This window comes from Numida meleagris, chromosome 25 (assembly GCF_002078875.1).
Source record: "Numida meleagris isolate 19003 breed g44 Domestic line chromosome 25, NumMel1.0, whole genome shotgun sequence".
NCBI lineage: Eukaryota > Metazoa > Chordata > Aves > Galliformes > Numididae > Numida > Numida meleagris.
In genome coordinates this window covers 68,080-89,145 of record NC_034433.1, presented here as the reverse complement: position 1 = coordinate 89,145, position 21,066 = coordinate 68,080, and the positions used below count along the sequence as shown (strand labels likewise).

Genomic DNA, 21,066 nt, shown 5'->3' with positions numbered 1-21,066 from the left:
CTGGGAGTTGCTGATGTAAGGGTGATGCAATGGGGTGTGCAGTGCAATGCAAAGCAATGGGAGCGTGCAATGCAGTGCAGATGTGCAATGCAGTGGAGGTGTGCAATACAGCAAGGGTGTGCAATGCTCTGGGGGTGTGCAGTGCAATAGGGGTGTGCAATGCAGTAGGGTGTGCAGTGTAATGGGGATGCACTCTGCAAGGATGAACAGCAATGCAATGAGTGTTTGCAATGCAATGCAGTGCAATGGGTGTGTGCAACGCACGCTGACAAGGACACCCAGCAAGGCCACGTCACCCCGTGCACAATGCGCCGTGCTCACATTCTCCCCCAAAAAATGCTGCTCTCAACTGCAGTCCGGAGCCTCCCCGGGGGGGGGTTTTGGGGGGTTCTGCTGAGGGCTGCTCGGGGCCTCCTGTGACCCCGCAGCAGCACCGCGGGTGGGGGCGGGCGGGGTGCCAGGCCCCGGCGTGGGGACGCGATGTACCGGGCGGAGGGAACAGCCCTGACTCAGCAGCGGTGGGGGGGGAGGACGGGGAGGGGGGGACGGAGGGGGGCGAGGGAAACCGCCGCGCGGGACTGCGGGCAGCCCTGGGTCAACGGGAGGGCTGTGTGCCGGGGGGGTGCGGGCAGGAAACCCCCATCCCGGTGCTGGGGGTGCCCCGTGGGGGTGGGAACTGCTTGGGCCCCGCTGTCCCCAGTGTCCTGCTCCACCCCATTGTACTCCACTGTCGTCCACATCACCCCCCGGCATCACAGCCCCCAGCATCACCCCAGCATCACCCCAGCATCACCCCTGTGCCAGCAATCCCTGCATCACACCCCAGTATGGCCCCTAGCATGGCCCCCACTGTCACCCCCAGCAATTCCCCCCGGCATCCCTCTCAGTTCTCCCCCAGCAACACACCCTCCCCCCAGTCATCCTTGGGACATCACCCCTGCTGTCATACCCCAGTGTAGCCCCCAGCATCCCTTCCCCCAGCACTGCACCCCCATTCATTGCACACCCCCATTGCAGTGCACACCCCAATGCACTGTACATCCCACTGCATTGTGCACCCCCCACTGCACTGCATTGCACACCCTCACTGTATTGCACACCTCCATTGCACTGCACACCCCTACTGCATGGCACACCCCAGGGGTGCTGGTCCCACCTTGACACCCCAAAACCCCCATCCCCATCAGTGCCCCCAGCACATGGCCAAGTTGGGGGTGGGGAGTGGCTGGCATGGAGCACCGCTACCCCTGTGCCCGCCCCGGCAGAGGCTGGTACAGTTCGTTACGTCCAGACCGGAATGTACTTTGTGTTAGAAGTGGCCCCCAGCCAGAATGCGCAGCGGCCGTTATTTATACTCCCACTCAGCCCTCTGCATCCTGCACCCGGTGGTCATGGCGTTATCTGCGTTGGGGCCACACTGGGCCCCCACCAGTGCAGCGTGGGAGCCTTGGACTCTGCCCTCCTGCCATTCATTTACAGAGCAGCATCACTGCTTTCAATATATATACATAATATAAATGCATTATTATGCATATTATATATATATATTTACATTCGTGTGTTTTTTTTCCCACTGCATTGCACACCCCCGTTGCAACACACACCTCCATTGCATTGTGCACCCCCACTGCATTGCATACCCCTGTTGCATTGCTGTGCATTCCCTGTGGGCGTCCATTCCATTCTAGTGGGACACGGGGGGCTGTTGTGAGGGGACAGCAGTGGATCGCAGCATGCTTTGATGTAAGCACTGGGTGCATGGTGGAAGGCTCAGGGCTGTGATGGGGGAGCAGTGGGTCGCTGGGTCCCCATATGTGGTTGCTGGGGGGGGCTCTCCCCAGCACTGTTTCCATGCATCAGAGCAAATCACGTAGACGGCTTCATGCAACATCCCACAATAACTTCTCTGCTGGGAAGATTTGTGGGGTCATATGCAGCACGTAGCCTTGCACCCCATAGCCAGGCCCCACCCTTGTGTGGCCCCCCCCATTGCTGTGGCCCCATTGCAGCTGCACCTCGGCCATCAGCAGGGACACGGTGTACTCACATTGTGGTTGTGCAACCCCAGCCCTTCGCCTCCGTAAACACCCAACTGCTGCAGCACAGGGCTGAGCTCACACCATGGCACAACTCACCCCGCAGCCTGGACTGAGACACAAAGTGGGGTGCTCACAGGGAAGAGGGGGAGGGGTGTGGGGGGGCACTACCCAACAAACTGCTTTGCATGCCTAAAATGGGCAAGGGGCTCAGTTTGGGATTGGGAGCCCCACAGCTGGAGGAAGGAAGGAGGGAGCAAAGGTGCACTGGGCTCAGAGGTGCTGCGGTTTGCAGGAGGGAGGGAGCAGGGGGACACCCCTCCTCTCCCTCCCTCTTCCTCACCCCTTCCCCTTCCTCCTCTCCCTCTCCTTTTGTTTTTTCTTTTCCCCTTTTTTTGTTTTTATTACCTTTGGGCAGAAGGCTTTGCTCTCACATTGCACAGTGTGTGGGGTGGGGTGGAGGGTGGGGCACATCTCCAGGATGTCACCTTTGGGGTGCCCAAGTGTCACTTGGGGTGCCCAAGCTCAAGGCTTCACCCTGATCCCTGTCCTCATCTGGGACAGCCATGTGCCAGTGGGATGACGAGGGACAGGCAGTGCCCTGGCAGCTGTGCAGTGCCTTCAGGGATTATTCCTGGAATTTTGTTCCAGAGGAGCAGATTTCCTCCTGGGATGGCGTGGGGGAAGGCATGGGGGGGCCACACACCCAGCACCAGTGCTTTGCGTCCAAGCCATACAAGATTTCCCCTCGTTGCAATGCCACACTGCAGCACATCCCCTGTTCCATGCCCACAGCTGTCTCCCATCCCTCCATCACCTCCCTGCATCCCATGTCACTGCTGGGGGCTGCAGCTCTGCTCTCAGCCCAGCGCAGCGGGATCTTGCATAACCCTGTGCTACAACACCCAGGCACTGCGGGCGGGTTAGGCGAGGACAGGGCTGCACCGTGCATTTCCTGGCATGGGGAAGTTGACGTCAGCTCATGCTCTTCTGACATCGAGTTTCCTTGCGAACACAAATTGCAAAGTTGGGGTGAGGGAGGAGAGAGCACCCCCACACTGTGCTGGTGCTATGGCCACTGGAAGGGCTCTGTTACAGAAACACCCTGGTGCTCTCTTCCTATGCACATTATTGTATATGTTTTTCTTTATATGCAAATAAACAAATGGAACTTTCTGGTGACACACTGCAGCCCCCACAGCTGCTGCTTTTTAGGGCTTTGGCTTTATCCCAGGATACTGCACGAGGTACAGCTGTGACAGTGAGGACACCCCCAGCACTCATTACCTGGTGGAGGGAAATGCAAAGATCTGGGGCAGGTAATTCCTTCGAGCAGAAGCCAGGATCACTAGGTCACAAATCGGGGTGCTGAGGGCCCGTGGGATATCACTCAGGGCTGGGGGTCCCCGGAAGGACACAGGGGGCACCTCCTGGAACAGGGCAGCTCTTGGAGGGGCCTGCCCCGGTTTGCAAGATCCTGGGGTGGGAGTGGCTTCGGGGGCGTTGCTCGACCCCTCCAGAGGCTCTGCTCAGGGCTGGGGGAGCCCCGGAGAATTGCATGATAACTGGGGGGCGGTCCCTGAGGCCGCTCGCATTGCATTGGGGGGAGCTGGGGTACTGCATAGGGACAAGAATCCCCAGGGCATTGCACGGAGCTGCACCTCCCGCAGGAGTATTGCACAGGGATGAGACGATCCCCTCAGAGTTATTGCACGGAGGTGAGATCACCCCCAGGGGCATGGCATGAAGCTATTCCCTTCGGGGGCATTGCGCGGAGGTGAGGAGCCTCCCAAGACCACTGCATGGGGATGAGATTCCCCCCCACCTCCGGGAGCACTGCACAGAGCTTCGTACACGGGAGCCCCGACCCAGCTCCGCCGCTGCCGCCCCCGGCAAGTGCGCGGGGCAGAGCGGAGCTCCGCGGGAACGGAGGAGGCGGGGGGGTGGGAAAACGCTCTGATTTGCATACCACCTCCACTCCAGCCAATGAGAAAGCGCTGCGGGTGATGTAGAGTAGACGGGCGGGAGAAACTACCAATGGGAGGTGAGCAGAGGGGCAGGGCGAAGCGACGGGGAGACCCGGCCGGCGGGGCGCCCCGTGCCACTCGGAGCCGGGCGGCAGCGGAGCGCGGGCGATAGCGGAGGGCAGGTGGGCCGGGATGGCGCGAGATGAGATGCGGTGCGGTGCGGTGCGGTGGGACTGGTGGGGGGGAATGGAGGTGTTGGGACGAGCATCACGTGTGGGCTTGAGTGGTCCCCGGCTCGTGCTGGCTGCGGAGTGCCCCAGGGAAGAGAGGGTGGAACGCAGCGTCACGCCTACGGAGGCCGAGCGGACGCGGAGGGGGCACGCGTCCGAGTGCTGTGCCTCTGGGTTCGCTCCGCTCGTGGAATTCCCCTCGTTCCTACGGAGCCGTGCAGCGCATTCCTCACGGCAGAACCGAAGTCGGGACTGGGATTGGGATGAAGATTGGGACTGAGATTAGGACTGGGATGGGAATTGGGCTCGGGACTGGGACCAGGATTGGGATTAGGATTAGGATTGGGATGGGGACCGTAGCCTGTCAGTACTGCAGTGCCTGAAGAGAGGATTTATTTTCAGAATTGTCAGAAAATGAGGCTGCTGTGCTCAGATATAATGAGTTTCCTAATGGCACTGACCAAAAATATCCCCCGAGCGCGGGCAGCAATGTGCGGTTTCATTCTGGGCGGGTGCAGCAGCATGTCCAACGTAAATGGGGCATTTTGTTCGGCTCCTTCTGCTTCCTCCCTCTGTAGTGGTGTGGCTGTCCTGAATCATCTGGATTTTGTGGGTGGTTGTTGTTTTTTTTTTTTTTGGTTCACCCAACCCACACCTGGCAGGATGTGCTGCTGTCACACTGGGTGTCCCAGACTATGGAAGTTACAACCTGTAAGGGGTAACCCAGGGTTGAGCAAAGCCAGTGTCCCCATGGTGCTGTGGCAGGGGATGCCATGTGGGTCCTGGACCCCAGCGTGTGACGTTACACTGCCTTGGTGAGCCAGGATGTGGGAGAAGTGGGGAGAAAATGTGAGTTGGGAGGAGGAAATATGGGGCAGGAGGATGAATATGGGTTTCTGTGGAGGTGCTGGAGAAGTGATTACTGGTGGAATCCTAGGAGAGAGAAGTGCATGTGATTGTGGGATAGTAGGGAGTAGCTCTGGATATGGCCCTGCTGTGGCCCTAGAGGTGGCCATGATGTGATCCTAGAGGTGGTGCTGGAAGAGGCTTCTGAGGTGGCCTCAGTGATGGCTGTGGTTTGGTCCTGGAGGTGGCTGTGATATGGCTATGATGTGGCCCTGGAGGTGGCTGTGGTGTGACCACACATGGGACCCGGTGCCGGGGGACCCGTAGGACATGGACTGCGTGTTGCCTTGAGGTCCCTTCCCCTTGGGATAAAGAGGAACCTGGGACAGTTCCCTCTGAGCAGAAGGAGAGCAGCACTGGAGATTTCTAGAAAGTGGACCCCAAACTGCCTTGCTCAGAACATTCCTGTGCTGCCGTGCAATTAGGTGGGTTTTAACTGTGGCCATGCACAAGGAGAAGCTTTGAGTCGCTCCACCTGGATACCTGGTCCCGCACACCTTTGTTAGCACCTGGAGGGTAATTAGCTGCTGGATGAGCCCAGGGAGAGGCAGGCTCAAGTTTGGCCAATGCTTCCACCCCGTTGTTCAGTGCTGATGAAGGCTTTGCTGAGCCCTGAGCTGTGCCACTGTTTTCTGGCTCGTTACCTTCTGTGTTAATTGCTGTGGGGATCTGTGTGCTGCAAGGAGGAGAGGAGATACATTCCAAAAGCATCCCCAGGCACTTGCACAGGGCCTCATGTCAATCTTTAACCCCCATCACTGGGAGAACACTGGGAAATGCTGGCCAGACAGGAGCAAACTTGCTTCAGACTTGCAGAAATCGGGGGTAAGGTGCTGGTGGCGGCGTGTTCTGCCAAGTGGGGCGTCTCCAGAGCTCTGGGAAGAAGCTGCTCACAAACAGCAGTGCTGCTCGTGGAGAATTACCCTAATTAAAGGTATTCTCATTTCAAGGATTTTTTAAAATTTACATTAAATTTAGTTGCTTAATTAAATAAAATCAGCCCTAGGCAGCACCATCTTGGTTGCCTGTAGCAGAGTTTCTGGCTTGCACCCCGTGTGCCAGTGAGAAGCGGCACAGTGTGCACCCTTGTGTGTGCACCACTGGTTTGTGCATCCTGGTGCATGGTTGTGCATATGGTGCATGCACATGTGGCTCTGCAGAGGTCCTCAGAACCCGCTCTTGAGGAAGCTTCCATGCATCCAACTGCATCTTCACCTGAGCACTGCTTTGTGCAGGCAGAGGTTGGGGTTTGTGCCCCATACAGGTGTGCAGGGCCCTCAGTGTGCATGGATTGATGTGTTGGGGTTTCACACTGTGCTCTCAAAATGCTGCTGAGGATGTTAAGTGATGAAATAGAGCCTTCTGATTACTGGGGAGCTACTGTGGTTGAGGCTCACCTGGCCAAAATGCACTGGTGCGTGGCAGGAAGCCCTGTTTCAAGCAGTGAGATGCCTTTATAAAAATCTGATGTTCTTTTCTGGATTTACCCATGAGAAAACTCTAACTTGGAAAACAATTGGCATACAAGGAATCCCTTGGTCACCCCACGCTGCACTGGTGCACGCTCCTCATGCATGGGAGTGCAGAGCAGCAGGGATGCAGCAGCAGAGTCCAGTTAAGTTTGCTCTGTGACCTGCAGGTTGTGTTTTGGTGATCAGACAGGAGCAAATTTGTTCTGTTTTTTTCAAACTGGAAGGAAACGAGACCGTGTTCCCCTCCACTGTGTGAGCAGTGCTGAGCTCATGGCAGCACTGCTGCTCACAGAGCAGAGATCTGTAGATATCCATCGACAAAAAACCCATTTTTGCTTCATGTTACATAGGTTTTACACACATTCTATCATCTGTCTATCACATATACAATTACACAGAGAGATGTGTGGTGCCCTGTCCCCCTGCTTCTTGCTCCTGCCATGCTTTGTCCTTGTTTTGCAGCCCCTGGGGCACAAAGCTGAGCTACACTGACCTGCAAAGCCGTGGCAGCTGCATGTAGCACTGGGCATTCCTTGCAAGTACGGGAGTTGGCATTTGCTCTGATGAAAGCTGCCCTGGAGCAGCACCTGGTGTGTCACTGGGTGCTGCTGGGGGTGTTCCTTTCCTCCCTCCTGTGCTGCAACACTTTGCTCAGTATTTGTTAGAGAAAATCATTGGTTTTGCTCTGTCGGAGGGAAGTGAAACTGCAGTGTGATGAGGAGACAGACTCGCAACGTGTCCCTTGTCACCGTATGGGACAGTATTTGGGATAAGCAGGGTCCCACCTGGGGCTGTCTGCATGCCAAGATGAGACCCTTGCTTTTTCCCCTCCCCCCCATGGCTCCTGCCAACCTCCAGGAGGGAGAGACACGCTGCGAAATTTCCATTTGCAGCCAGAAAATTCCCGGTATTGCGATTTCTAGGAAATGCAGCCTGGGATGGCGGCAGAACAGAGTCCTGTCCTCAGCCCCAAGTCAGACTTTGGCCTCCCCTTTCACTGTTGGGAATGAACAGCCGGTTTTTATGGGGCAGGTTTCGGTGCAGGACAGCGTGCTGGTACCACTGTCCTGTGCGGTCCTGGGGTGTTGTGCTTGGAGGGTTTGTGTCCAGGTGCTGAAGCCTCTGGGTTTGTCTTGGTTTTAAGACAAGTTTATTATAGCTCCTAAGTTGCAGATGTGCATTGAAATGGTGTGAAACCGCCCTGTTGTGGACACATGTCACATTCAGGAGCTCTGTAACTGCTTTCCCACTGTGCCCGTGTGCACGTGGATCCCTCCTGGCCCTGCAGCCTCTGGTACTCAGCTCCCAGCAGCGAGTCACTGCTGCTGGGTGCAGCTTTGGAAGATGAAGGTGGTGCTGGAGCCAGCTGATCATTCTGGCCTCGGGCAGCACCAGCCCTGGTGGAGAAGAGCTCAGGGAGCAGCAGCCTTCCTCCGATGGATTGCTTCCTGTTAATCACTCTGGATCCCCGCGGCCTTCCCTGGCTGTGCCTGTGCCTCCACAAGGCTGGAGATGAGCAGAAACGGAACCACCTTCTCTCTCTGATTTGGTAGAGAAAGGCTCTTGGGCTCTGTCCCAATACACAGCGGTCCTGTGGGCTGCATCCCTCCCACTGCTGCTGACGCAGGGCATTGCCCCCCCTCCCTCCCCCTTTGCCATGCCTTGGCCAGCTGCCCTGGATGGCTGCACTAATTACTTACGTCGAAAAATAATGAGGAGGATGCGGGTGATGTATTTTTAGATATCTCTTGGTGGGATTTGGCAACTGATGATACAGAGCTGGCATCTCCCGAGCCATCCTCTGTGCCCCCATGGTGATGCTTGATGCACCCAGGGAAGCTCTGCCCCAGCAGGCTTTGGAAGGCTTGCTGTTCTTCGTGCTCATGGATGGGGATGACCTGAGTTCCATGGGGTCTTGCTGTATTTCTGCTGCACATCGTGCTGGTGGGAGCAGCCAGGAGTGTGTGGGCTGGATACAGGGCACCTTAGAGGAGGTGGGAAGCTGACAGACGGCTGCAGGAGGGGCTATTTGGCTGAAAGCGATGGAGAAATACCCCTGAGCTTCCCAACTGCCCTGCTTGCCCCAGTGCTCTTGGTGCTTTTAGGGGTTGCAATCCAAAATCTCTGCAGAGCAGGGAAAGTGGAGCAGATGCAGCATCTCGTCAAACATTGTCCCAAAGACAAAGATAATGGGGCACTGCAGCAGCAGTTCCCTTCTTTCTCTGTTTGTTCCTTCCACGTGGAGCCCTTTGTGTCTCGTGGTTTCCTGTGCTGGGGAGGCTGGAATTGGGTTCATCCTGCTCAGCCTGGGTGCACCAAGGGCAGTTGTTCTCACAGTATGACTGATCTGCCTTGGGAGCTGAAAACATCCTTTCTTTGCTCTTTGTGAAGCCTTGAACGGATGATTTCTCCTGCTGGTTAGTGTCAGCTTCCACACCAAAGGCTGTGGAAAAGTTTCGCAATTACACTGACTTTTATAGATCTGTTTTATGTTTCAGAACCCATTGCTTTCTAATTCTGTGTTGCATGGTTCCTTGATTACGTGTTGCACGGTAGTGTGGCTACCAAAACAAGTCGTCCCATCTGAAGGAAATCATCAGGAAATTTTTTTTTTTCCTCAACATGAAGCAGTTATGTTCTCACCAGGCAGCGTTTGTCCAGCTCAGCCAGGGGTGAAAGCCATGGTTGTCCATCCCCGTGGTGAGGCACGCAGTAGCCCACGCAGTGTTCTGGTGCCTGGCTGCATGGGCAGGTGCCCGTTTGCACCGCGTCCTTGCAGTGCTTCCCCATGCAAACTGCACTGCATTCTGCTCATATTTTGTTTCAGCAAAACGTTCACTGCCACTGGTGTGGGCATAGTCTTTTGGCTGTGGCACGCTCCTCTCCTGCACAGTTGTTGCTTCAGGCAATGCTTTGCCCCGAAAACCCATTGCTTGCAGTCTTCCAGCAGATTTTCTTCACCCATGTGTTTGGAATTCTGTTGGCACTGGGTTTGCATTGCCTTGCTTTGCCTTTAGGTCTTCCCATTTGGAGTGAGACCTTGTGGTGACCCCGTAGCTTCAGTGCTGACCTACAGCCTCAGCACCTTTTTGGGTATTCTTGGGCAAGAGGAACAAAGCATGCCTGGGTTTGGGCTGTTCACGGAAGAATAATGCAGTCTGACGGAACAGGAAGTTGTTCCTTGTGGAAAATAATCCTCATCAATGCGTGGCATAGCTCAAAGCACAGTGCTGGTGCAAACTTTGAGCCAATGTGTCAGAGAGGCTGAGCTGAGGGAAGGAAGAGCTCTTGGGGCTCCGCTTCTCCCCTCTGAGCATCTCAGCCTCTCAGCTTCACCACTGCTCACAGTGTCTGGTGATGAAGGTGCTTGAAGTCTCTCTAGTGGCTTTTGTTGCTCCTTGGGCTGAAGGCCAGCATCCGGTTGAAGCTTCAGTCCTGCTGGTATAGCATCCCCACAGAAGGCCCCAGGGGGTTGGGTGCAGCCAACAGCGCTGAGCTCCTGCGTTATGCTGTTCTCTGGGAGCCCCTTGGCCAGCACGCATTGAGCTGTCAGCGCTTTTTTTTTTTTTGGTAAAACTGTTGCTGGAGGACTCTCTGTAGCAGTGTGAGAGGACCAGGGGTGAGAGCTAGCAGGACATGACCATCCCTGTTGTGGTGCCACAGTGCAGATCTGGCTGCCAGGGCAGCTCGATGCCTGCCGCCGGAGTTGCGTGTGCTTGTGGTTCAGCAGCGCTGAGCTTGGGTGGCCCCTGGGAAGGGATTTTCCGCTCTGCATGCTTGAGATGTTCTCTAAACTTCCTGCACGGCCAGCAGCACTGGGGCTCTGCAGTTCTTAACCCTTTCCCTCTTCTCCTGCCCCTCCATCCTCTTCCTAGCTGTGCTGCTCCTGCCTGGGGACGATGACAACCGATGAGGCCACCAAGCCCGAAGGCGAGGTGCAGGTGGTTGCGCTGGCAGAGCGTGGGGAGGACATCACACCTACCCGTGACCGCGGCGTGCTGAAGGTGAGTGGGATCTGTGGCCATGGCACAGCCCCTGGGGGCCCTGCAGCCATGTTGTGACACTTAGAGGCCCTGTTGTGGCCCTGTGTTCCTTGAGTGACCCTTGGGGCACTTTGGGGCCCCTGGGGCACAGGCAGTACTGAAGGATGGAGTGAACACACTCCACATGGGTTCAGTCTGCTGAATGAATTTCGCTGCTATTGTGTTCCTAATCTGATTATTAGCCTCAAATCCACAAAGCATTTTTGTGTGTGACTCAGACGTTAGAAAGAGCACTTTACTTAGGTCATGCAGTCTGCTCTGCAGCCCCTGGTTCACATTCGGGGCCATTTCTGGATAGTTCTGCTTACCAGCACTTGCTCTTCTCCAGCTGAATAGGACCTTCCCTCTAATAATAGCATCCTCCCCTGTTGGGAACTGCTTGTTCCAGGCTGTAGCAATATAAAAGAACAAAAAAAAGTGTCGACAAGAAGCGAGGAGTTAAACAACACACCCCCATGAATAAAGCCCCATGTAGGGGGAACTGTGCTGGTGCGAGGCTGGGTTTTAGGAATGGGAATCAGATGGCTTGCTTCCAGCCTTCCCCTATGTTAGGGCAGCATTGTGGGAGGGGGTTTATATGTGTACACACATCTGTTTTTTTTTAATAATGGATATATGTACATCCTAAGCTCACCGTGGCCTCTTTCCTGTGGGTGGATTCTCTTCGTAGATCATCAAGAGGCCTGGGAATGAGGATGAGTCCCCTATGATTGGGGACAAGGTGTATGTGCACTACAAGGGCAAGCTGGCCAATGGCAAGAAGTTTGACTCCAGCCGCGACCGCAATGAGCCCTTCGTCTTCAGCCTGGGCAAGGGTAAGGGGAGGGGAGACTCCCATGTCCCCATGAGACTAAGGGACAGTTTTTTGGGGTGCCTCTCTTATGGGGTTTTTCCATTTCGGTTCCTTTTCTGATGTCCACCTCTCTCCCAGGCCAGGTGATCAAGGCATGGGACATCGGGGTTGCTACCATGAAGAAGGGTGAGGTCTGCTACTTGCTGTCCAAACCGGAGTATGCCTATGGGGCTGCTGGCAGTGCCCCTAAAATCCCCTCCAATGCCACTCTCTTTTTTGAGGCAAGTACAGGGCTGGGAGTTCTCGCTGCTTTCTGCCTTGCCAGCCAGCTCTGAGAAAGGGGAAAAAAACAAAACAAAACAGCTTGCATTCCTGAAACGTGTCCCTCTGCTCCAGGAACCAATGCCAGTGTTTTTTCAGCAATGTGTGTCTGAGCTGAGAGTCTGCGGTGGGGAGCAGCCCTGCAGGGAGAGCCAGCACAGCCTGGCTGTGTAAAGGCACACGAGTGGGGAAACAGCTCGGGAACACCTCGAGGGGTTAAAAATCTGCTCCTGTGCTCCCTGTGCACCTCCCAGCCCTGACTGCGCTCTGCCCTGCAGGATTAATAAACTCTGTTTTACTGTTACTTTGTGCTGCACTTCAGGTACTGGATGTGGCCCAATTTCTAATAAATTGGGTGTATTATGCTGTGGCTTGGAGCTGGCTTTTATGGGCAACTTCTGCTTGTCAGCTGAGTACAGAATTAGTTTGCTTGGCTCTCTGGCTTGGGGATGAAATGCTGCTTTGTGGATTTGCTGTTGTTTTTCTCCTCTCCTTCCTCTCCACCCACAGTTCTGCCTACCTTCCCTTTAATCCTTTAGATCGAGCTGCTTGATTTCAAAGGCGAGGACCTGTTTGAGGATGGAGGGATCATCCGGAGGATCAAGAGGAAAGGAGAAGGCTATTCCAACCCCAACGAAGGTGCTACAGTGGAAAGTGAGTACCGGGTTGGGAGCTGCCCTTGGCACAGCGTGTGACGGCTGTTCCAGAGCTGTTGGCTCGGAGGGTTTTACTGGAAAACCTTGAGCCACAGGAGCAGCCAGATGGGGATAGCATGACTGCTCAAGGACAGCCCACAATCTGTGGGGTCTTGGGGTCAGCCCTTTCCTTTTTGTTTGCCCCTCCTTTGTCCCTGAGTGGCTCCAGGATGTGATTGTATTCAGGACTGGTGCGGTGAATGCTGAAAACCCAGGCTGTGATTTGGATTTCAGCCTGTAGCACTGGGAGCACCGAGGTTTTCACCTGGTGTGCAGCTTGCCAGGTGCTTGGGGCACATCTTTTTGTCCAGAGGAGGAAGCAGCAGCCTCTCTGGTTTCCTTGTTGCGATGCTTATCACTGTTTTGGTTGTTTCTATTGCATCAGCTGCAGCATGGGGCCTTTTCTTTTCCTTCCCACGTGGCCAGAGGACAGCTTCAAGCTTCTGGTCATAGCTGATGGGGGATGAATTAACATAAAAGGGGTTTGTGGAGTCAGTGTGGTCCGAACTGCATTGCAGCTTGTCCTGCCGAGCTCTGAGCTCCCTGTCTATGAGCGGGACAGAGTGATTCTGGTCATGTTTGAGGAGCGAACGCCTTACCCAGGTGGTGAGAGCCAGGCTTTTTTTCTCCTCTTGAAAACAACTCAGCCATAGGAGTGGAGCTAACATGCTGTCTGCAAGGCATCTAGTTTCTTATCCCCATTCCAGAGCTCCCGTTCGTTCAAGAGGGTCCAATTAACTTCCATTAGCGAAGGTGAAATTAGATCTGAACTCATAAAACTCACTGTTCCTCTCACAGACTTTTTTAAGGAGATATTCTTGTCTCATGCCGATCTATCTGCCCGTTTCATGGCTGGAGCCGGCCAGGAGTAGGGTTTCAGGCTGCCTTCCCTATCTCTGAGGTTAACCTGAGAAAGAGGCTGAACAGAATGACAGCTGGCCCCATTCTCTCCTGCCTTTTCAGTGCTGTTTTTTATTTTATCCAAAGGGGCTGTGAGGGGTGAGCACACATGCCTGGAGAGCAGGGCAGAGCCGTGCTCTCCCACCTGCTTTTCCCTTTGTTCAGATGCAGTGATGGCATGGTTGCTCAGAGCAGGATGGAGGTAGGCTGGGGAAAACACTGAGCAATCGTTTCTCTGAAAAACATTGAGCTGGAGCTCTGCGTGGGGCCACATCTTAGGGGGTTCAGCGCCTCGAAGCCAGGCCATTCCTATTTCAAGTGGATGCTCAGTTCCAAGCGAATGCAGAGAACAGGAGCACATGCACAGTCGGGATAATAGAGATGAATGCCCTCGGAGGCAGTGCTGCGTAACAGTGCTGCCTGGAGCAGGAGCGCTGCACCAAGGTGGCTGCGGGTCCTTTGCACCAACCTACAGCCTGGGGCCGGAGACCTTAAATACGTCCCAATGAGAAAAGATGTGAAGAAGCAGCGTGAGCCAACCTGGCAGCCTTGCAGGGAGACGTTTTGGGTGCAGAGAGGCTTTTTAATTTCCAAATGCATTGCTGTTTACCTTGGAGTGCTTTGCTCGGGGCTGGTTTGTGGGGGTGCCCAGTAGCAGAGGTGGCACCCCAAGGAGCAGCCTTGGATTATGGGAGTGCACAGCCACCTCTGTGTCCTTCACCTCACTCCCCACCAAACCCCGCATCAGGGCATAGCCCTCAGGTGCCCAAAACCTCTGCTTGAACCATGGTGGGAGAACATGTGCACTAACCGGGATGAGCATCTCCTGGCTGGAGTTTCATAAGCACTTCTATAGGTTCAAGTTTTGCAGACTGTAATTTGCAGTTCCGGTTCCTAAAACACAGGCTGCAGTCAAAATCCCGCATTCCAGCTTTTGTTACAACCTTTCCCCCCCCCCTCCCCCCCCCTCCATTTTAATCTGAGTACAAATTGCTGTCAGCACATCAAGTTCATGTGCCAGCCGCACTCGGTACACTGTGTTCTGAGCTCTTCAAAAACAAAATCGCTGCAGGCACCGGGAGAACAATAAGTCAGCACTGCAGCCGAAGGGATGTGCAGAGCCCGGCGGGGGCTTTGCTTGCTGTAATCCAAGAGCAACCGCAGCCAGCTGACCTGCTTCAGATAGCACCGAAATGCTCCTGGAAACCAGAGCAGAGATTTCCCCATTGCTAGTGTGCAATTAGAATGGAAGGAAAACTCCTCTGCTTCTTCTCTTGAAGCAAGGGCTGGGAGCTCATGTTCTTCTAGGCATCCTGTGGTGAGGAGAACTTGTGGGATCACTGTTGTGTCCCACTGGTGACAGGTGACCCAGGGACCGCAATGGCATGTGCTTGGTGGAGGGCACAGAAAACACAATCAGAGACAGCAAGGAGCTGTGAGGTTGGTGGGCTGCTTGTGCTTTAGGCTGAATATTTTGTTTTCCCAAAGAGATCGGCAGGAGTTGGCCCTGGAGTGGACTTGCAGGAGGATTTTCCAGCACACAGCCAGGCTGCACAAAGCAGAGCGCTGTCCTCAGCAGCACATCAGTGAATGGCCAGACCATCCCCACTTAGAAAAGAGGTTAACTTCTTCCCAAGGTTCTCATCTTTCCCCACTTTATCAGTATTTATATAGGCAATAGAAACCCTTCTAGCTTCTCAGCAGCGTGCACATGAGAAACTCGTGTCCATCCATCCACACTATAGGGTTACTGCTGCAAGGTCTTTAAGCGTTTTTGGCAGCCTTAGTGCCTAGCCATGCTTTTTTTTCCCCCTGTTAAAGGCTTTTGGGGAGTTTTCCTGCAGTAGGTAGGAGTGTCTTATGAGATCGCTTTTACTTTATGTTTGCATTGAGTGCAAGGAACACCCACTGTCCCCCAAGCGCGCACCATCTTCAGTATCAAATAAATGAGGAACAATCTTGGGGTGGAAATCACGCCAGGAGCGCCAGGTGGCAAATTTGCCAGGTCTCTGCTGCCCACCCTGACACGTCCCTGCCAGCTCCATGGGCTGAAACGGTGCGCTTATTGGTTGAAGATGAAAAAAATAAATGTTTATCTTGTACTTTCAGTTCTTAGGGGCAGGAGAACATGGCCTTGTTTTTGAGGTGTAAGGCGAGTGTATAGTGCTGTGTAGGAGATTTGTAATCACCGTGATAAACTCCGCATGGCAGTGTGCCAGGAGCAATATCCAGTTCCAGTAAGGCTGACTCGTGCAGTGCGGCACAAGAGGAACATATTAGTCATAATGTTTATCTGTTGTCTGGTCCTTGCTGGGATGAGATACGGCTGCACCGCTTTTTAGCAATGCTCTCCAAGCCCTCCCACCCCTCTCTGCTCACTGTCTTCCCCGGTGCTTCCAGGGCTCTGGCTCAGCTGGGGGGGGAAGGGGGTTTGTGGGATTTCAGGGTTTCGTGGTGGATGTGGTCACTGGATGGAATTGCCGCAGCTCTGCTCGCACTTCCTTAAGTGCCATCTACGTGGAAAATGCCTTCGAAAATGGTTTAGGGGGAGCCACAGGGCTGAGGTCCCACATGGTGCGGACTGCCCATGGTCTTTACTCTGTCCCGCAGTTCACCTGGAGGGGTTCTGCGGTGGAACACGCTTTGACTGCAAGGATGTGAAGTTCGTGGTGGGTGAAGGGGAGGACCATGACATCCCTATCGGCATCGACAAAGCGCTGGAGAAGATGCAGAGGGGAGAACACTGCATCCTCCACCTGGGGCCACGGTAAGGGATCTTGTGCCCGTGTTGCTTGGTGCAGGGTTGAAGCTTCCAACATGGGAGGCCATTAGAACATCTGTGAAAATGCTAACGTGCCAACAGAACTCCTCTGGGATATGTTAGCATCACCAGCAGGGACAGCCAGAGGGGTAAGTGGGAGGCTGGGACTTGGAAGGGGCTTTGTCCAGCTCTTGGGGCTCAAGGAATCACCATTCCTTGTCCTGGTGCATGATGAAAGCTGCATAAAGCCAGGTCTGGTGCACCTGTGTGCATCTGGAGATGCACATGTGTAATGCATCATATGCTGCAGCATATCTTTGCTTCTGGAGGATAATAGCACTCCAACCCAACAGCGTTAGCGTGGGGCTAGTTCTGAGAACAGTGAGCAGCTTGGGCATGTGCTTGCTAAAATGAAGATGTAGGGGATTTAGCTTTCCTCCTGCTTTTTTAAAGGTGCTGATTGATGAAGGGGGGTATTTAGGAAGAGGATGGCAGAGTTAGCAGAAGGATGGGGCTGGGGGAGGTTGCTCCCTGGGGGAGGTTGTGGGTGCCCCTGACTGCCCCCTGAGTGCTGCTTGCTTCCTCCCTCCAGATATGGCTTTGGCGAGGCGGGGAAACCCAAGTATGGTATTCAGGCGAACGCTGAGCTGGTGTACGAGGTCACGCTGAAAAGCTTTGAGAAGGTGAGGGCAGGTCCACCCCGCTCCCCACACTGCACTCACCCTTTGTCCCTGGTGTGGCTGTGCCGTGGCCCCTGCTGAAGTAGAGACGTCAGCAAGGATCGCTGTGTTCTTAATTTGTTCTTGTGTGTTGGTTTGTTTCATTTTTCTGGCCCGGCTCCAAGGCTGGTTCTCTTATTTGTTCCTAGCCTTGTTCCTTTTGTACTTATTTTTTTTTCTATCTCCTTGGACTGCACAGAAAAGAAAAAAAAAAAAATAATAATAATAAAAAAATTGTGTCCTGACGGGGGAGGCCAGCATTAGGGTGGGTGCTGGGGGGCTGGGGACAGGGACAGGGACTGGGGACAGCACAGGGGTGGGACAGGTGTTGCTGGGTCCCTAACCCTGGCTGGAGCAGGAATGGTGCCAAGACCCTCTGCTTGCCCTGTGCTGGAGAGAGATCTTCCCATCTTTTTTTCTTTTTTTTTGTTATTTAAAAAAATATATATTTTGGAGGTTTATTTTATGCTGGGATTTTTCATTCTCTGGGGTTGCAGTGGGTGTACTGCAGTGGACAAACCATGCTGTAATGCTGGGTTCAGAGTACATCCCATCCCTGCAGTGGTTACTCTGCACCTCAGGCATGCGCCGTGTGTGCTCAATGAGTATTTCCTATGGCCTGTCCTCTCCATCCCTCAAATTCAGCACTCTGCCCTGTGCAAGACCACCCTGTTGAGCCCCACTCTATTAAAGAGAAATCCTCCAAAGTCTCCTGGGGCCACCTGGATTGCGGCATCCCATTAATTTTGCTCTTCTTACCACTTCCTATGGGCGTGTATGCAAGTGGGGCTGGTGTTTCTTTGTTGCACGGTGTGTTGATCCAGCACTGCTCCTGCCATGTGATTGCTGCTGCGCCTCAGGGTGGTGGCTCTGGGCATTTCTTTGCAGGCCAAAGAGTCATGGGAGATGGACACCAAAGAGAAGCTGGAGCAGGCTGCCATCGTCAAGGAGAAGGGGACAATGTACTTCAAGGTTTGTGACGGGTTTGGGGCAGGAGCAGGGAGCTGCACTGCTGGGCACTTGGAGCGAGTTCTGGTTCACCTCACTGGGTGTTGAAGGGGTAAAAATGTCAGCAATATCCCCTCCCAAGGAGTGCCGATCCTCTGCCAGTTCCTCTCCCTGTGTAATGAATATACTCCATGGGCAATGCAGCATTACTGGGGCCATGCATCCCCATCCACTCCTGCCTGACTGGCTGCTTGCTGTCCTCATCAGATCCACTGCCTTTCTGAGCTTGGGTTCATAAAATAGAATCATAGAACCATGGAATGATTGGATTGGAAGAGAACTTAAAGATCGTAAAACTACAGAATGGTTGGGTCAGAAGGGCCCTCACAGCCCCACCAGCTCAGGCTGCCCAAGGCCCCATCCATGGCCTGGGGCACCACCAGGGATGGGGCGCCCACAGGTCTAGGGAGTAGTGCCAGAGCCTCACTGCCCTCTGGGTAAAGAATTCGCCCCAACATTGAACCTAAACCTCCCCTCTTTTAGCTTTAAACCCTTCCTTGTGTCCTGTCTTTGCTCCGTCTCAGGAAGGCAAGTACCTGCAGGCGGTGATTCAGTACGGGAAGATCGTGTCCTGGCTGGAGATGGAGTACGGCTTGTCGGAGAAGGAGTCGAAAGCTTCCGATTCCTTCCTGCTGGCTGCCTTCCTCAACCTGGCCATGTGCTACCTGAAGCTGCGCGAGTACACCAAAGCTGTCGAGTGCTGTGATAAGGTATGGGAGCACGACTTTTGTTTTACTCTTCCTTCCCTATTGAGTTTGTCTTTGCACAAGCAGCGGTTTCCAAAGGGCACTGTGTTGGTGTCATCCCTGCTGTCAGGATGCGTAATTATTTTATAAAACGCTTACATTTAGAATTGTTTGAGTTGGAAGGGACCTTTGAAGGCCATCTGGTCCCACTACCTGCAGTACACAGGGACACCCACAGCTCCATCAGGTGCTCACTGCCCTGTCCAGCCCCAGCCTTGGGTGTCTTCAGAACAAGGCATCCACCAGAATTTAAGAACCTTACCACTGGTTCTTCATTGCATGAGACTTGCTGCCGTAACCCTAAAGGAAGTTACCAATGAGCTGCATCTGTGGCTCTCAGGGAGGCTTTCACTATTGGGAAATAATATGAAGCTGGGACAAAAACCCACTGTATCCATAGCGAGCACACTCCTGAGGGTTGCTGGGCTCTGGTGAACTCTGTGCTTGCAGGCTTTGGGGCTGGACCAGGACAACGAGAAGGGCTTGTACCGGCGGGGTGAGGCCCGGCTGCTGATGAACGAGTTTGAGCTGGCAAAATGTGACTTTCAGAAAGTGCTGGAAGTGAACCCGCAGAACAAAGCAGCCAGGTCGCAGATCTCCATCTGCCAGAAGAAGACAAAGGAGCACAATGAGCGGGACAGGAGGATCTACGCCAACATGTTTACCAAGTTTGCTGAGAGGGATGCGAAGGTTAGTTGTGCTTGGGGATCAGGTTTGGGATGCTCAGCAGGGTGATGGGGCTGAAACAGAGCAAATGGAGACTGGTACAAGGATGGAGGTCTGGATGGCAGCTATAGGTCTGTATGGGCTGCAGCTGTAGGCTGTGTGAGGGCTAACAGAGCAGCATGGCAACGAGCCCCTTGGTTCTTGGTCTGTTGCACACAGAAGCTGCTGTCAGGTGCTCGGTTGTCAATTAAAGTGTTTAGGACATGGGCTCACGACAGCTGATGACAGATTTGGTGTTTGTGCTACAGGTGCTGTCCCCCACCCATAGTGGTTGATGACTTGGGTAAAGCAAAATGTCAGCCACTTGCTGGCAAGGCCAGGGGGAGTTTGAGACATGGTAGTATGGATTTCTTGAATCATGTAACCCAATGCTTCGCTCCTCTGCTTGTATAAGAGATCACTTTCTCGTAACAGGCTCTAATCCAAAATTCCTCCAAACAAAAACTGGTGCACAGTGTACCGTAACAAGAGAGGACACAGCTTTGCAGTCTATGTGGGTCATTTTTAGTATAATCTCCTCTGAACCGGTGTCTGAAAATGAGGCGGTGGAATATATGAGTGCAGTGGGCAGGGAGCAACTGCAGCCCAGCACCAGGAGGTGGGTGGAGAGCAGGGCTGTGCTCAGCTGCCAGCTGTACTGGGGCTGCGGGATGCCGTCCTGCACCTGGGGAACTGGCTGCAGCCATGAGTTGTGTGTGGGCTGCATCTATAGCTCCATGTATGGACTGCAGGTATTGCCCAGCACATGGGCTACAGCTCCATAGGCCCAGTGTTTCTGTTTCTCACTCTGTGCTCTGTGTGCTCTCTTGCAGGAAGCAGCCAGCAAAACCAGGGTAGAAAAAAAGGCAGCGACAGCAGCACGTGCTGAAGGCAAAGAGACAGAGGAGCATGTATGATGGAGGAGGTGGCAGAAGGAAGAGCCTCCTGGCCTCAGCCTGTGCTGAGAACTTTGCCAGGACTCAGGACCTGCCGGTGTTTCCTTGTAAAGTTTGTTCCAGTTTGTGTGATTGTGGAAGCGAAAGTGCCTCGCAGAGATGAGACCAGCCTGGTGCTGCTGCTGGCTGCGAGCAGTTGGATAGTGTGGGACCACTGCCAGTGGAACAACCACCTTTGCAGAGGTGGTGGACAAAGAAAACAAAGCTGGAACTCCTGGCTTCAGGAGGCTCACCTTGCTCTGTGCCCTCCGGGAGGAGCTGGGATGTGAGAGCACTGTGGCAGGATGTGACCAAGCCTTCCTCCTGCACTGCCTTCCTCCTCCTCCTCCTCACTGTGGGGCTAGGGGGGCTGCAGCAGGGTGTCCAGACCCCACTGTGCTCACCTGTGTTCCCTCTTCCCTTCGGCCACAGTGGAGCTGTGGGCTCAAATTTTTCAACAGAGGTTTTATGGCATGGTCATGACCCACAGGAAAAAAAAAAATAAGAGAAGCGGTGGGCAGGGAGCAAAGGGGTGGTTCTCATGGAGCCAGTGCTGCACGGTTCCATCCTCTGGCCCTGCGGGAGGGATGTGGGCACTGCCTACAGAGAACAGCTTTCAGTTTTTTATTTTTACTGTCTGGTCTTTGTAATACCCCTTTGGAATCTGGAAACTAAAGAACTGAAAAAAAAAAAATTGGTTAAAACAATAAAAAGAAATGCTTCTCCGCTCCATCCCAGGGGAGATGTAGCCGTTTGAGTGTGTTATGGAGTTACTGCTGTCCTCTAAGACTGGTCCTGCTTTGAGATCCTGCTTTGGAGTGCTGCTTTG

The 21,066-nt window shown here is 54.0% G+C and overlaps 1 protein-coding gene across 3 annotated transcripts; it reads left to right on the top strand.

The window, feature by feature from the left end:
- On the top strand, positions 3,707-20,969 carry FKBP5 (FK506 binding protein 5). 3 transcript variants are annotated; one of them, XM_021377369.1, is made up of 11 exons: positions 3,707-3,754; positions 10,487-10,615; positions 11,325-11,469; positions 11,586-11,728; positions 12,308-12,422; positions 15,974-16,130; positions 16,717-16,807; positions 17,732-17,815; positions 18,376-18,561; positions 19,147-19,287; positions 20,136-20,969. In XM_021377369.1, exons 1-11 carry the CDS (start codon positions 3,722-3,724, stop codon positions 20,217-20,219), a joined length of 1,308 nt encoding a protein of 435 aa, XP_021233044.1. In that variant the 5' UTR covers positions 3,707-3,721; the 3' UTR covers positions 20,220-20,969. The 3 variants fall into 3 exon arrangements, with proteins under 3 accessions (XP_021233044.1, XP_021233042.1, XP_021233043.1); XM_021377367.1 differs by having other exon boundaries at positions 19,048-19,287; XM_021377368.1 differs by lacking the exon at positions 3,707-3,754 and adding an exon at positions 4,064-4,185 and having other exon boundaries at positions 19,048-19,287.

What these genes read in the sequence shown, in the direction of transcription:
- FKBP5 (XM_021377367.1), top strand. Translation starts at nt 3,722, where the DNA reads ATGAGACGATCCCCTCAGAGTTATTGCACGGAG. An exon ending in CGAAGGTGCTACAGTGGAAA is followed by an intron (nt 12,423 to 15,973) that starts GTGAGTACCGGG and finishes TCTGTCCCGCAG; the next exon opens with TTCACCTGGAGGGGTTCTGC. An exon ending in ATCCTCCACCTGGGGCCACG is followed by an intron (nt 16,131 to 16,716) that starts GTAAGGGATCTT and finishes TCCTCCCTCCAG; the next exon opens with ATATGGCTTTGGCGAGGCGG.